Source organism: Spermophilus citellus, assembly GCF_964194105.1.
Source record: "Spermophilus citellus genome assembly, chromosome: 15".
In the NCBI taxonomy this organism is placed as follows: Eukaryota; Metazoa; Chordata; class Mammalia; order Rodentia; family Sciuridae; genus Spermophilus; species Spermophilus citellus.
In genome coordinates this window covers 85641613-85657760 of record NC_138195.1, presented here as the reverse complement: position 1 = coordinate 85657760, position 16148 = coordinate 85641613, and the positions used below count along the sequence as shown (strand labels likewise).

Here is a 16148-nt window from a genome sequence, read left to right as displayed (position 1 = left end):
TGTACCTTCTAGTTTTAACATCCATTGCTGATTCCTTTCTTGCTTGATGATGATTACCAAATGACTAGATCTTTTAGATTTGGTTTGCCTTTACTTGGCAAACCAAATCTAAAATTTGGCTGAAGTGAGATATTTAATTATAGAATCTTTTCTGTGTCCATGTTAAATCAGTAAATGTGGACAGTTTCCTACATATGATGTTCTGGGTTGGGAAGGGGTTGCCCATTGGCACTATGCGCACCTGGATTGCATTACTGACCTCCCCCACCTGCTGTACTCATCCAGGTGAACTGGCCTTGCTGAGTACAGTGTAAAGCTTCCTGGAAGAATACCTGGAAGCAGTACTGAAGGCTTCAGGAAGGAGTGTTTATTTGAGGATTTTTGGTATTTTGTTATCCTGTTTTAGAAATGGAACTTTTATAAATAATATCAACAAGGTGTTTTTCATCTAAAGGGCTGTTACTTCCTGGTGCACTTAAATATAAATGAGTTTTTTTAAAAAAATACATATTTTCAGCACTTGTAAAGATGGGAAACATTATTCTTTTTACTTCCATACAAATGTAATGCTTTGTTGTGTCAAATTAAAGTTATTTAGTGTAGTGTTAAATAATTCTGATTAAAAGATAAACAATAATTTAGGCCCTGTACTTTCTCCTGGATAAGTGGAAAGACATCAAGACATCTGAAAAATGGCATTCAGACCTAGATACTAGAAAGATACTGAGGGCACATTAATTAAGCACCCATGAAGAATAACTGATGAAGATGGAATTCCTGAATGAATAGTTTAGTTTGAGCTTTAAATTTTCTTATTCATCTTGGTGGTGCTATCACTGTGGATATGGGAGATAGGATTTTGAGAAGTAAGTGTAAGTTTAGGATAGAAACTCTTTATGAATCTAAGTGTCCGCATGCCTGGTAGGTGTCCTTTTGGAAATCAGGTATGTTGGTTTTTAATCAGTACCATTTTCTTTTTTCAAGAAGCGGCGACTGGGACCTGCTGATAAAGCCTTTGCTCAGAGGCACAGATCCCAGAGTTCTTAAAGCCTTTTCCAGCCATAATAAGGGAAGCTAATTTTTGATGTTTAACATTTATAAGCCTGTGAAACCAATAGGGCAGTATTAGTTTTGAGAAGAATGAAGCCAAAAGTAGAGAATAGTCCTTGAAAACAGTTCTTAAAAAACAAAATGAAACAAAGAAAAAAAACAACAACAACAGTGTGTCAGAATAAGCCTGTCAGTGTGCTATCATTGTGTCACAGCAAGCACATAATTTTCCAGAAACACATTCCCTTAAATTAATGATGACATTAAGGATGATACAGAGTCTGGTTTGGGGGAATGGCCTGAGTTCATGTGTTTGAAGTCTGGCTTGTCCTTGGTTTTTCGTGTCTTAATGGGCTGCTTTGAGACTGTCCCTCCTGTTGGTTGAATACTTTGTTTCTGTTAACAATCTTATAGGAAAAATGGAGTGGAGACATACACTTAATGTTGTGTCATACTGATAAAACTGTTCTAATTTGAATAAAATGTCTTGATTTCTTGTTAAGTGTATGAACACAAGTATTGTATTTGTGGCTTGTTTAACCTTAGACTTGGAAGTACATTCTGTTTATTGATATGGTCCTTTGGTAATGTCTTTTCTGATGTCTTCATCACACTATCTATACCAATTTATAGAAACCAGTAGAAACTAGTATTCTGCAATTAAGTGCTAAAGCCTAAATTTAATTAAGTAGGTAGCAGTTAGGTTGAACGTCACATTTTGTAAAGAAAACTTTTCTCTTAGATCTTCGTTTTGGCTGCTGGAGATAAACAATTGGTTTGGCAGAACAGGGTGTTCTTACCATCAAATTTGTCACACCTACATTAGCTATACTACCCAGGTGAGTGTCACTTTTACCTGTACAATGTTAGGGCAGGAATGAGCAGGGGTTCCTATAAATTTTGTTTGAGCTTTGTATTGTATGTCCTTAAAGTAACTAAAGTACAATGATCTTAGGCCACACCGAGTAAATTTACTCCTTGAAAACACCAGTACGTCATGTTGTAGCATTAAACTGTTTTTTGCAAACTGGAAAGAATCAAGTTGTTTTTGATGATTTGCAACTTATTAATATTCACATCTGGGATACTTTGGTTATAATCCCCTGCCGTCTTTGGCCAAGGCCAAAAGCCCAAACCTTTCATTTAGATAAATGATATGATAAAATATTTCATATTTTAAAGTTCATTTTCTTGAATTTAACAACTGAAGACCCAAAGCAATGACTTGCTGTTGAACACAATAGTCATTTAGAATCTAATTGAAGTATCACAGGTAGATATGATTTTTATCTATCTGTCTGTCTATATATAATTTTAATATTATCTTTATGTATGTAAGTAAATATTACATGGCTAGGATGAGTTAAACCAGGAATTTAATTTTATTATTAATAGACAACTTAAAGTTTTGGATTGCAAAGCAGTTAAAGTTAACAAAGTACTAATAGTTTGTTAATATTTAAATAAGATAAGAATGGCTTTTTAAAAAAACTAAAGTTTAAATTGATTGAGTTGTCTTCTTCCATAGATGAGTGAATTAAATGCTCTCTATTTGGGCAGAGTGTTAATTTGTAGCTTATATTTTATTTTTAGAGTAATTTCCTAGTAATTTTCTGAAAGCATTTTCTTTAACCAGAGCTATGAATGTACATTTGAGAAGGTTCTGCATTTTATGTTAACATCCAAAAAGTAGTCCTTTCTCAAGTGTTCTGCATACTGTAGCGCTTGTTCTAGCATTAGGGGTTTTCCAAATCAGTTTGTTACTAGGCTTTGGCTTACCATGAGAGGGTTTGACTAATTATTCCTTTAATTTCAGTTGTTTGATATAGATGTAAGATTTATGGAATAGGAGCTTGAACCCAATGCCCCCCCCACTCAAATAATATGATTTTGAGAGAGAGACTATCAAACACCTGGATTGTTGTCACATCTAAAGTTTTAACGTGAAGCATTTGTGTAAATGTTTAAACTAGAAATGCTATCAGACTGACTAGAAGTTTAAAGTTACTTCTAGTCATGGTGGTTATGTTTGCACCAAAACAACAAAAACTTTAAAAAGCTGAATTAAAGCAAGTTTTAATTCTAAACCCTTCATTCTATAGGCCAGAGAGCAACATTGTTCCCATTTTTGTGAATACTTTCTTTGTATAGAAATAATCTTGACAAACCATGTTTCTGAAATAAAACAATTTGCTCAGATACAAAGCTGAACAGCATATTCCAATTAGCTGTTATAAAAATTTATCACTGGAACCTGTAACCTTTTTGAAGAAGGGCAGGTCCTTTCTGCTGTCTTAATTATTGTGATTTCTAGCCACTGAAGACTGGCTAAACACAGTAAAAATGTACTGAATATCATTTATTTGTATATATTAAGAATTTAAACAGCTCAACCTCAGTATTTTATTTTTATGGAATGGAGATTATTTTGCTGTGATTACTGGAGTGTACATGGTGAATACAGTCCAACTATAGGTTTGCTTTAAAAGCACATGTTTGTTTTCTACTTAAATTACTTCATACAGATTCAACTAATGTCTGCAGATACTCTGGAAAAATATATTTTATGTCTCTTTCAAATTTTACTACTCTGCCTTTGATTTCTTACTTTTCTTTTGTTTATTTCTCTTTCCAGTTAGGCAGTAGAGGTCAGGACCATTTTGTTTTGGATAAATTTTCACTGATTTGCAATGGGAAAGAATATAGGACACTGGGGAAGAAAAGCCCTCTCACTGAATAGGTCGCTCCTCCTCCTCCTCCTCCTCCTCCTCCTCAGCTCCTTCAGCCACCTATGGAGTGGGGGCTGTCGCCTTCCTGAGGCGGGTGTGTCTGCTAGGGATCCTGAGAGCTGATTCCCTTTCATTAACTTTGGTCATCTCTCACTGCTTTTTAATTTCAGTGTTCCTCCATGTATCATTTTGTACTCAGGGTATATAGTCTGGGGCTTAAATGGTTATTTTAATTCTTTGAAGCCTTGTTCTCCTTACTTCTTGTAAGCAATTCATTCATTACCTAAAGGTGAACACTTAACAAAATATATAGAAAATACGCTGTGTCTATCCAGCATAGGAGGCCTGGTGCATTCCTTCACATCTACTCTGAAGATATGTTCATTCTCATAAAACATTGCCTTGAAGTTGGAGCATTTTAACATCAGAAAAGTAAGAGTGGTGCTCAGTGACAGGCCTTTTCTCTCAGGATTTTAGGTTTGCTTACTCAGATCTCATTGCACTGTGGATGTTTTCTTCTGACCTTTGGGGTCCGATTGGGTGATCACCTCGAATGGCACGCCTTATGCTCTCTTTTAATTATGTTTATCTGTGCTTTTAACTAACCTTAAAAAAAAGATTTCAGATGTTACAAGTCTAATTAAAGAGACAGACAAAGCACAGTTTATACTGTAGATTTTTTCTGCAGTTCAATTAATCAGCATGTTTTCTCTTTTAATTAAAACCATTTTAGTAAATTAAAGCCCACAGCAAAACACATATATAATTTGTTTGTAATTAGCTCTTAATTGGTGGTAGTTGAAGCTTAGCACCCTTGGTTTCTTTCTTCATGATTGCCATTTTATTAGCAGCCAGTCATTAATTAATCTTTTTTCTAATTAGCTTATAAAACTGTTGATGGCACATTATTGTAAATGTGATTTTAAGTTCAAAGCTTGTTAATAGGCTTTCTTACTTAGAAGAACAGAGATAAAGAAATTGCTGAAAACAGTACTACAGTTCTTTTAAAAAACTGTCTTTCTTATGGGGGCTGTGTAAAGCATCTAACAGCTTATGGTTAATTTTTTAATGCTTTTTTTCTCTTACGAATGGAATAAGTTGCTTGAATATAACTGTGTACAAGAGTAATTTCAACAGTATAGCATCTTTTCTCTGTCTTTTGGAATGCTGTAATCTACATATAACTTGAAGCCTTAATAGTCATCATTAAAACAGGTGTTATATAAACTATTTCACTGTTAAATCATAGTTGAATATGTGAATTATATCATGTATGGATGTGTATATCTGCTTATACCATATATAAGATTTGGTTTGTGTGTGTGTGTATGTGTATATATTTGATGTGTTTTAAAGTCAGGATTGTGCACAGTTGTACACACATGTAGACTCATGTTATGCACAAACAGATGCAAACATACGCCAGTCTCTGCTTTGCACCTTTTAAGATGACAGTGAAATTCAGTTATTTCCTCTGACAGAGAAAATGACTTGATTTAGAATCAGCGTTAAATGACTAGGTGTGGCATAGCTTATTTGCTGTCATCAGAGGTTTGGCATCTCAGGTATGATCCTGGGAAGAAAGGTCCCAATCCAGATGTGGACATCTGAGTTTACTGGAGCACATCCCATGTTCAGTTGTGGAATGAGTGAAACCTATTAGTCAACGTTATATTCTTGAAGTATACTACCAATTTTATAAAACTCCTTAACTGCTTGGCATTCCAAGTGGCCGTTTTTAAAAAAATCAATTATTACTGCAGTTTTTTTTTAAGTTTTTAAAAACATAGCATTCCCAGTTATTCGAAGTGCTTGTTCTTATTTGCTTCACGAACTTTGCATGTGATTTCAACTTTGACTATTTCTTTGCTTATTTTTTAGAAGGCATTTCACGATGCCATGCGAGAGACACTAGAAAGGGATAGCTGACAAGGAAAAAATTAAAAATTGGATAAAAAGTAAATGAATAATGTCATATTACTAAAAAGATGAGAGGCTAATTTGTGCCGACTTTTTGCTAATTTTGTTCAAGCCTCAAAATGAGGAGCTGTCACCCATTCTGTGTAGCACTGATGACAGTGCCAATGATCCATGAAATAAGCTGCTGCTGGCTTTGTTCTGATAAGAATGAACAAATCTGCACAATGTTCGGCTCCCAGAATCTCATTTTCATACTTGCATGCAGGCTAAAAGAAATAAGCTGTTTGCAGGCTTGATTAATCAGACATTGGAGGGTTTTTGTCTCTTTGATCTCTTTCGTCTCCTAGGTAACTTGCTTGACATTAATGTTGAGCTTGAGTAAAGACAATCAGGAATTGTCGACCAAACTGATATAAAAATTAAAGACCTTAACACTTTAAGTACTCCAGTAATGGTTCCGCTTTACTTCAGAAAACATCTGTTTTCATTTAATTAAAGAACAAAGGAGAATGGCATAAATATTTTTCATAGAGACCTATTATTCCATAAAAAGTTAAAGTATGATAATTGGTATTTTTAAATAAGTGCCTTGAAAGTGTTCAAAAGGGAGGAAAACTTCATAAATCTGTTACAAGCTAGTAATTTTGAGATGAGTAAAATATTTTATGAAATGGATAAGAAGTTTATAGTTGTGCTAGATTAAGCTGTTTGAATCAGATGCTTCAAATGATTATCAGCAAACTTTATAATGATAATATTTTCTGAACAAAACTAACTTTATTTTGAAGTTTGTCTTTAAAATATCTGTACTGTGCTATAAGGATGTGCCATTATATCTATTTTACAACCCAATATGATTTACACATGCTAAACCTGTAAAATTGAAAGGAATTAAAAAAATGTCGCCGTGCATTTGCTTGAGGTTATGCAGACGCTTTTACAAATCTTCCAAGTGGCTGTAAAGATGAATGCCTCAAGGGTCCAGCCAGGGCCCTGCTTTTCCAACCAGCTAAAGCCCTTATCTTAAATCCAAGCAAAGTACCATTAATCTTTTTGAAAGACCTTTTATGGCTTTTAATATATCCCAAATTAGAACATTTTACACCCTTGGTTCCTGAAATATGGTGATAAAAAGCCTTTAGAGCTTAATTTTCCTTACCGCATGCTCTGACCAATTTGCAGTTCTTTGTGATAATGTTTAGACACCTTAATTAAAATGCAGCAAAATATTGGATGTTCTATATGGAAAATGCTGATACTTTGGCTACACATACAAGAAACTCTGTATATTTTTTTATTCATTTTAAAAAAATGTCTTTCCATATTGTGTTGCTGTAGTTATCTGATGACCTAAAACAGTTTTTTAATATAAAAACCATTGACCAAGCTTTTGTGATGTTTACATTGGGCAGGAAGATGCATTTTTCTTTTTATAGAAGCAAAAGGGGGCTTCTTGTCGGCCTGTTTTATTTGTTTGTAATACTGAAATAGCGCAGTATTCCTTTATATTCTGGAACTCGAGGTAGTCATCTTGCTGGGAAAACTACATTTTTCCCTCAACCGTCTTTTCCATTGATGGCCTTATTATCCTTTTACGTTTCCAGATAGTTCTTGTTCTTTTTTCTTTCCTCACAGAAATAAGTGAAATACTAATTTTTAAGCACATGAGGGACTATGACTTTTCACCATCATTACAAGCTAAAACAGTTTTCTATTTAATGTTTATCAGTTAACGTAACCCATGGTAATAAGGTACAGTTAGAGAGTATACTTTTTACAGGAACAAGTCGGTTTGTCTGAAAGTGTTTCTATGCACCTGATAACTGCTTGTATTTATTTAGTTCACAAAATGATGGACCCATCTTGTGTGAACGCTTTCTAATGCATTCTAATGAGTCATTTTTAACAAGTTTATACTGTGTGTTAAGATTGTATGCACTGAGCCTGAACTGTGTTGGGTTTAGCTGTGGCCTTGCTGGGACATGAGGGGTTTCCATTCTCAGAGTGGGTGAGTGTGTTAAGGTGGAGAGCCCACAGGAGTCAAGTGGCTGCTGTCCACACACTGAGATCCACCTTGGTTCGTCTTTTTGAATCCAGAAAACCCATACTGGGAAATTGCAATAAGTTTAAAATATAAAGCTTAATTTAAAACAGTTTTAGAAAATGATTTTCTTAAATGGCTAGTGGCGTATAGCAGAGATGGTTTGAATTGTTTTTATTTCTTACCCAAAGTCTAGGCTTAATTTAAATATAAGATAAATTAGCTGAGTCCCTTTGAGCGGATGGAAAAACTGTATTATATATATCACATTTGCATTTGGTATATAAATACATACGAATGGAGTTAATGGAAAAATACAGATTATTTTCCCCCTCCACGCTGGGAATAGAGCTCAGGGCTTTCACATGGTAGGCCCATGCTCTACTACTGAACCATACTCCAGCCCCCAAAGTATAGATTTTTATGTTTTACCTTTGTAGGTTCTGTGTGAATGTGGGTAGCCTCTTGTGCATCATAAACTCAAGCTGAAAGCTGTATTTTCTGGCAGAAGATGGCTTTTTAGGTGTGCAGACTGCTTCCCTAGTGTCCTATTGTGCTTTTATATTTCTGTGTGAGCAGAAATGATGTGTGTCACTTTGGGATGAAAGTATTTAAGAGCCGGTATGAGACCCTCTACCTCTTCTTGTGCCATGTTGACTGTGAAGGCCAGGTGTGGAGGGGCTGGCAGCACAAGATGGAAAGGCCTGCCCGTCCACAAGGACTTCAAGCAAAACAAGTAAAAGCTTGGCCAGTGAGATTGAGGATTTGTTTGGTACTGCAGTGGTGACCAGCCTAACCCAGTGGGTGCTAACTTGAGGTTTTACTGGTGTCACAAGTAGAAGGTTTTTCAGTGGGTAGGAATTCAATCTTAATGAAAAATGTCACACAGCATCCTTCCAAAGTTTCGACAATGATGCTACAACCCTTTGATTCTTAGCCTTCTTTTGGTTGACTTAGGTGAATTTTTCTATAATAAAGAGCTGGGAGTAAAAGAAGAACCAGCAGAACAAAGCCTTCATTGAGACCGCTTGCTCTCCTCGCCCGCAGCTTGAAAGCAAGCCTTGTTGGTTCAGTGCTGTGTCTCCAGCACCTAGAACATGCCTGGCAAAATTGTGCATTTGTGCTGTCATAAAGTGTGTTCTGGTAGAAAAGATGACAACAGCAGTGTTAACATTGGTTTGAGTTCTGAGTGTATACTAAGTTTGGTCTGCTTTCTCAAGTGAGCTCTCAAGTCATGATTAGTCATTCCTTCTTCAGTGGCTGTTCTGTTGGTGTTGACCGTTCAGCACCTTGGTTTGATTGTTAGCTTCCTTCCATATGCATATGTTTTATATACATATTCTTAACTGAAACTCTTTTTCTCCCATTTATAAGCGCCAGCCAGTGCTTGATTACCACTTGTCTGTTTTGCCCTAAAGGAAACTGTTCTCCAAGATAAGCTGAAAGACATGTCAAGCATGCCAGACCTTGCTTTCCTAACTTGGCTTCTTTCCTTACACATGTGCTCTTAACCTCTTACAATGCCTTCCTGTTGGCAAGAAGATCCCTAAAGTTTTAGGCTTTGATGTGTTGTCTTTAGGGTGGCTTCCGGGTCCTTTCTTTTCATCCACTAGTCTGCATGTCTACCAATAAGCATTAGGTTGAGTGAAGGAATACAAAAAGCAAACACTGGAAAGGTTTAACCTTCATTGTTAATCTGGGCTCTCAACAGATCTGATTGAGCCCTCCGTGTATGCCGGGCATTTTAAAATCAGCATCCCTGACCTGGAGATACTTTGTGGGGAAAAGCTCTGAAACTAGAAAAGGGCTGGAGAAATGCAGAAGCAAGAACGGTGATAGAATGAATTAGAGAAGACTTTGGGGGGTGGGAGGTTAATTTTGAATAACTCTTGTGGGACTGGCAGTTGGACATTAGGGAGGTACGCAGAGGGCCCTGCCCAGGGAATACCTGGGTCCTGGGGTCCAGCCTTTTCACTTCCTAGTACCCCTTATATTCTTTTCTCTCTCAGATACTTAAAAGCTGTTGCCCATCATGCAGAGTGCATTTATGAAGTAGTAATTAGCTTTCCCATGTTTTATTAATCCCATCTGTGACTGCCAATCAACGCTTCTGATCAGCATGAGATAACTGGTGTGACCGTACTGAGTTGCTGTAATTCTAGCCCAGAGCAAAGAAAGTTGATGTCTCTGTCAGTCTGTGCAGCCTTATCAGGACAAATTCCTGTTCAGCTGACTAAAATGCTAGGGTAGCTTGAAGAGCCTCATTACTACCTTTGTGGACCCTCAAGGGGCCTCTGTTTGGGAAGGATTTCCATCCAGGAGACGGCGCAGCTAGGGTTGAGTGTTGGGAGGGAAGGGAGATATGGGCCATATCTGTGTATTCATTCTTTTGTATTCAAGGGGCCTGAGCATAGGATTTCTCAGTTCTAAAATGTAGCTTTCTTACCCACACATTTTCAGTTATTGGTATTATAATTCTTGTATTAGCTAGAATATTTATTTTCACATTTTTTTCCTTCTTTGTGATTCTTAGCTTGGTGTAAAAATTGCCAAAGCAATTGCCTGTCACAAGTTTGTAAAAGCCAAAAAGGAGGCTGAAAACTCTCAGGCTGCTCGAAAAAAGAAGAAACTTGCATGGGGGTGAGTTCACTTCAGATTTTTAGTAGTTATTCTATTGATCTCATAGGAATTGTAGAAAGCCTGCTAATACATTTTGTGAATCCAATTTGTACAGAACTGTTCCTTACTTTATTGTTTGTATCTTTGCTGAATGTTTATCAGATTATAAATATGGAGGCATTTTTTTTTACCCTGTTTGATGTTTGTTTTGTAAGCAATGGAGTATGTGTCGTTTTTACATTTGTTTTGACTTTGATCACTTAGTAAACATGTTACTTTAACAAATTCTATTTTAGAAATAAATTGAAATTTTTATGTTCTTCATTTTAGATTTGAAGCAAAGAAGAGATGGGAAACCAAAAGCAACATGGGATATATGTAATTTGTCAGAGTTCTTCAAGACACTTGCAGAATTTACTGAAAAGATTTTCCTACTTAGGTTAAATATATCAGGAAATTGTTAGAAGTAGAAAAAATAAGCATAAAACTATGGAGTTGATTATCAACTCTTTTCAGCCTTTTCATAAGGAGTTCTTTCTATTGAAGTGGATGAAATGAAAGAAGCATTTTATTATTTATGTAAGGAATCTAAGCATACATACAAGAAAAGAAATGGGATTTTATTTATTTATTTGTATAGACCTACAGTATAAAATCAATTTTACTTTTCATATGTTTGTTATAGCATAGCTTGTGAGGTCCTTGTACTTGCTTATCTGTTCTTGGCATAACTACACTTTTTCTAGAATTGTGTTTTTAAGATTGGCTTTTATTTATAATGGATTAGTTATAAGTGCAAGTAAGTCTCAATTGATGCTATCTTTACAAATGACTTTAATTACCCTGATGTCATCAAAACAACTTTTTTATTCTTTATTGGAGGCACTAGAGTTGATATTTCAAACTCACATATTAAAAGCAATTGATATATTTTGCATACCTTCTGATTATTTTATACTATAGAATGTAGTATTTGGAGGATGGTTTAAATTCAGCATGGCCTAGAAATGTTTTCCTAAATATCTCGTGACCTTGTCATTCTTTAAATTGTGAGGTGATTCTTGGTATAGAAAGTGGTAAAATTACATTAAGCAGACAATTATAACTCAAGATAACATAACTTTGAATTGTCTAAGCACTGGTTTGTTTTTATTCTCTTCCCCATTTCTCCTTAACAGATTGAATGAATGAATGAATGAATGAATGAATGAGGCTGAGAAGAGGAATGGTCCCACAGGAAGTAGTTTTCATTAGATGTGTGTTTCATAGTCCTAATGGGAAGGGGCTTTGAGAAATCATACAATAAGCTGGTAAGGAAGTCCACAGTTGAACCTATGTTATAAATAGTAATAAAACTTTATTCATTTATGGTGTTGCATTTAACTTTTTTATGTTCTAGAATAAGTGAATAATTACTTGTTATTTAAGAGTCCAAAAGTCATATCTTGCTTCTGTATAGTTGAGGAAAGCTGATGTAGAGAAAGCAAGATTTAGGAGATTGTGCATCTAGTAATTTATCATGAACAAGTATTCAGACCAGATATTGGGAAGCTGTATATTTTATAACATAGTATTCCTTGTTCCATTTTATAGATATTATCAAGTACTAGTTGCCTACAACATTCATTTTAGACTCCTAAAGAGACAATACAAATTTAGAGCACAGGAACCTTTCTTCTACAAAACCATTGTGGAAGAGGTATCCATGACATAATCCACTGGTTTTGCTGCAGTTTGAAAAATACTGTCTTTGAGCACTGGGTGGTGTAGGTATTTTCATACACAGGTCCCCAAGACAAGATTTCTCTTTGACCTCTGCCTTGCTCCTGCCTCCCCCACCCCAATATGTGCTTCCTTTGGCATTTAGTGACCCCTGCAGGTGCTTCACACCTTGCTTCTCCTGCTGAGGCCTCACCAGAATGGCTTCCTGTAGGGTTGGATCTGAGAGTCTCTGAATGAAGGCTGGCCTCCAAAAGCCCTTCTTCACCCCTGTTTGGTACTAGCAACTGCTCCTACAGTGCCCCCCAGTTCATGGTTATGTCTGTGGCAGCATTTTAACTGAGTGGAATACAGTGGTGGTGGGGTCAGATGCAATAGGGGACTCACTTGACAAGGGAACCCTATCTCCTATGATGTCCCTACTCGTTTAAGGGTGTGAGCTGTGAAAAGCTTCAGCCAAAGAGTGGGTGGAAAGGAAGGATTTTCAAGAGAGGAAGGAACTGGTGTCTTATGTTGGCCCTGCCTGCACCTTATTTGGGACCAGTTTTGTTTGATCAGCCTTGATACAAATTAGACATTTTACTCATTATAAAGTGAAATGGGAGCATTATTCCTAGAGTACCCCTGTTGCCCAAGGGCTCTCCATTCCGATCACATTAAAATAAGGATTCTTTATGGATCAGTAATAACTTCAGTTCCTGAAGCTTCAACATGTGCATGTACTACTACCATAATGCTTGAATTAGATTAGTGATGTAAATGTCAGTTATTGTTAACTGAGATTAATATGTTTTAAGCCATTGGTATGGCATTAATGTAACTATGATTTATTGTTTAAGTACTTTAGGCTAAAACAGCTTACTAAAGAACAGTAATTTGGAGCTTTACAGCCCTGGTTTTGAGAAGTAAAGTTGGTAGTGCATTCTTGTGTAGGAGCCCTCAGGATGTTTCTGATTTTCAGCAGAACATTCTATTTCCTTCACCAAAAGGAGAGTTTGAATATATAATCTCAGGCTTGCTATAATTAGTTCTGATGACAGAGTTAAATACCTCAGCCAAGACTGTAAATCAGTAGTTAAACAGGTTTCTGCAACTGATCATAAATCTCAGACTCCATATTTTAAACACTTATTTTGGGGGGCAGACAGATTAAGGAGGGGCAGACCAAGGACAGGAATAAAATGTTATCTCAAGTTAACAACTTAGAACCTCACAGTTGAAATCTACTGATTTCCTTTATGCCTTTTGTCTAAAGTGTTCTTTTTAAAATATTTTAATAACTCAGCTTATTAACAACTTAGAGAAGTTTGAATTTAACTCAAAATATGAAGATGTAATTTACAGAATGTCTAAATTCTCATTTGTTAAAGATTATTACTTTTTTAGCAATGTGTTTTACCAAAAAATATTGTGAATCTGATATTTAAATAAAATGCCCATTAAACATTTTTTTTTGAAGAGAGAATAAAGTTTGGGGAAACAAGCCGATGTTATGTTTAGTACCATTTTGGAAAATTAACTCAGTGAAACCTAGTCATCTAACTCAGAACCAACTGGGACGATTGAAGTTTTTCAGTGTTGGCAGAAGTCACTTTTATTTTTAGTATCTGGCAGGGTTGCAAGTGCTTTGCATGTCAATTTAATATTTTGTCAAGTCAACTGTTTATTCATTGGCTTAAAATTTACACTCTACTAAAGTCTTAGCTCTGACTTTCATGAAACAAATAGTAATATTTGGACAAAATGTGTATATGAAAATCTTTTTCCAAAACCGAGCATAGGTTGGTATCTGTGGCATCGGTGCCTTCTAACCTGGTAACAGATCTTGAAAGTACTTTTAAAGGTTGAAGGTAAAACTCATAGCAACACAGTTCAAGTAGTTTTATTGTGAAACAATCAGAACGTGTTTCCAAGTTTTCAAACTTAAGTGAGAGACTTATGCTGTAAAGCAGAATACAATAGAATAAGTTTCAGTGAACTGTCAAGATACATTTCATGAAGATATGTGGTTCTTGGCCGTTGTAGCACACTTAGTGAGACCCATTTTATATTTCTGAGGTTGAGGTTCTCTGTTGATTTTTAATCAAGTGAGCAGAACTGCGGGTTTTTTTACTTTATTATTTTATTTTTCTCTCCACACTACTCCCCCCCCACACACACACACACGTTAGCATGGTGGCAATCATCAGCACCCACTTAGGGGAAGGGGTTCTTTGGTCAGGAGCAGAGCAGCGTGTGGCACAGCTCAGGGTGGCTGTAAGGGAACTTAGAAAGGAGTCACAGTTTTGCTATGGTGTGGGAGTGGAATGGAGTGTTTCCTTAGTGGCACTTCCTCCTGCTCTTTGGTGGGTGTTCATTTTGCCAGGGTGTCTTCAAGTACAGCGTTGCCTTCTGAAAAGCTTCCTGTTACGCTGGCTCTGGTGATTTTCATCCCTGGAACACAGTGACAGGGTCTGGTGGAACAGTTTATGAAATGCCATTGCAATATACTGTGTTTCTAGAGCTGCTTGTAAAATCAAGAATTATCTGAGGCATAATTATATTTTTATTGGTATTAGTAATCCCTTTCTAAATTCAAGTAGAAAAACATGAAAAATATCCCAAATGAGATGGCATTTTTAAGAAATTGAGTTTTAGTTTTATGCCCAGGTCTGTTTTTTAAGGAAACAGAAATGCCCAGGAACAAAAAGGAGGGAGGGCAGTGCCTGAGAGAAACTTGGCTCCTATTGGTCCTATGCCAGCTTGCCTTCTGTGCCCATTCCTGAGCACCACCCTAGCAGCTGCAGCCAGTGCCACCTCATGGGCCCGTGGGCTGCTTCTTGCTGAATTGCTGCAGGGGGCCTGCTTGGTGACAGGTATGGAATGAGGTAATCTTTTCCCACCTCTCATTTCTGAAGGGTGTGTCCATCCAGTCATTACTTGTTCATTGAACCAAGAGCTTTAGAAACCAACAGCTACAGTACAAGCTGTAATTATTGATGTCTGTTTCATATTCATCTGTAAGTTCTGGCATTTGGTCAAGAAGTTAATATATCACTTCATCTTCAGGCTGAATGTGTCTCAGCTATCAAAGTTTTATTGTTTGATGGATAGCATACAATTATGACTGCCCAGGAAAAAAGGTGTTTTCATTTGTAAAGTGGGTGATACCAGGAGAAGTAATTATGAATGTCACAAGAAATAATGAAACAACAATGAAGCTTTGAGTTTCTTTGAATTCCTCCCCACATGATATCTGAGGAGCTTTTACTGAACAGCTTTAACCATGTGGCATTTACTGAGCTAACTCTGGCACACCCAAAGATAAATAAGCACAGTCTAATGGAAAATATATATAAACCAAGTTTTGGACAACTGGATTTTTAGATGGGTTATTAAGAAAATCAGTGAGTTTTTCTTTGCCGAATACAAAGAAATAATTCACATGCAGTAAATTAACAGTTTTAGTCACCTGCATGTGTGTGTGCAGGACGTTGAATTGCCTAGCTGAGCCGTTGCCTACAGTTGTTCTCAAGCTTGGGACTGATCCATGGTGCTTGTGTTAGAGTGGGTGGATGACACCCTGACTTCTGCCTCACTTCCTGTGCTCACTCTAGAGGTGAGGATTGCCGGTGGAGTGTGACTCAGGAATGAACATTAACATTGGGTTCTGTTCACCACCTAGTAACTTAAGTTGGAGCTTTTGTTAGACTGTGTCAATATGTCCTTCAGGTAGGCGGTGTCAGTGCCTGCCCACATTAGGGTAATGCTAGCTCCTGCCAAATGTGTGTCCCCAAAATATAATGACTCAAGCACAGAAGTTTGTTGCTTGCTTATGAGACAAGGGACAAGGGATGATCCTACCAACTGGAGCCTTTGCCCTGGACACTCATTCAGACCCGGGCTGTTGGCACTGTGGCCACCTTTTCCTAGTTGTGCCAGGTGTCCCTGCTCCAGTACACTGGCAGGGAAAGAGTACTCCTGGAAGTTACAGGCCTGGCCTAGAAGTGGAACTCGGTACTCCTTACTGCGCTGGCTAGAACTTCATCACTTTACACCTAACTGCAGGGGAGGCTGGGAAATGTAGACTG

The 16148-nt window shown here is 36.8% G+C and overlaps 1 protein-coding gene across 8 annotated transcripts in view; it reads left to right on the top strand.

Moving 5' to 3' along the window:
• FAM204A (family with sequence similarity 204 member A) overlaps positions 1–11290 on the top strand; it is a 30379-nt gene extending 19089 nt beyond the window's left edge. For 5 of the 8 annotated variants that reach the window (XM_081268353.1, XM_081268351.1, XM_081268349.1 and 2 more), the window contains 2 exons: positions 10274–10380; positions 10690–11290. In XM_081268353.1, the coding sequence (XP_081124479.1) occupies positions 10274–10380; positions 10690–10741 (159 nt within the window). In that variant the 3' untranslated portion in view covers positions 10742–11290. Of the gene's footprint in view, positions 1–1792; positions 1890–10273; positions 10381–10689 lie in introns of those variants that run through there. The other 3 variants (XR_014019016.1, XR_014019018.1, XR_014019017.1) reach the window with 3 other exon arrangements.
• The last annotated feature ends 4858 nt before the right edge of the window (positions 11291–16148 follow it).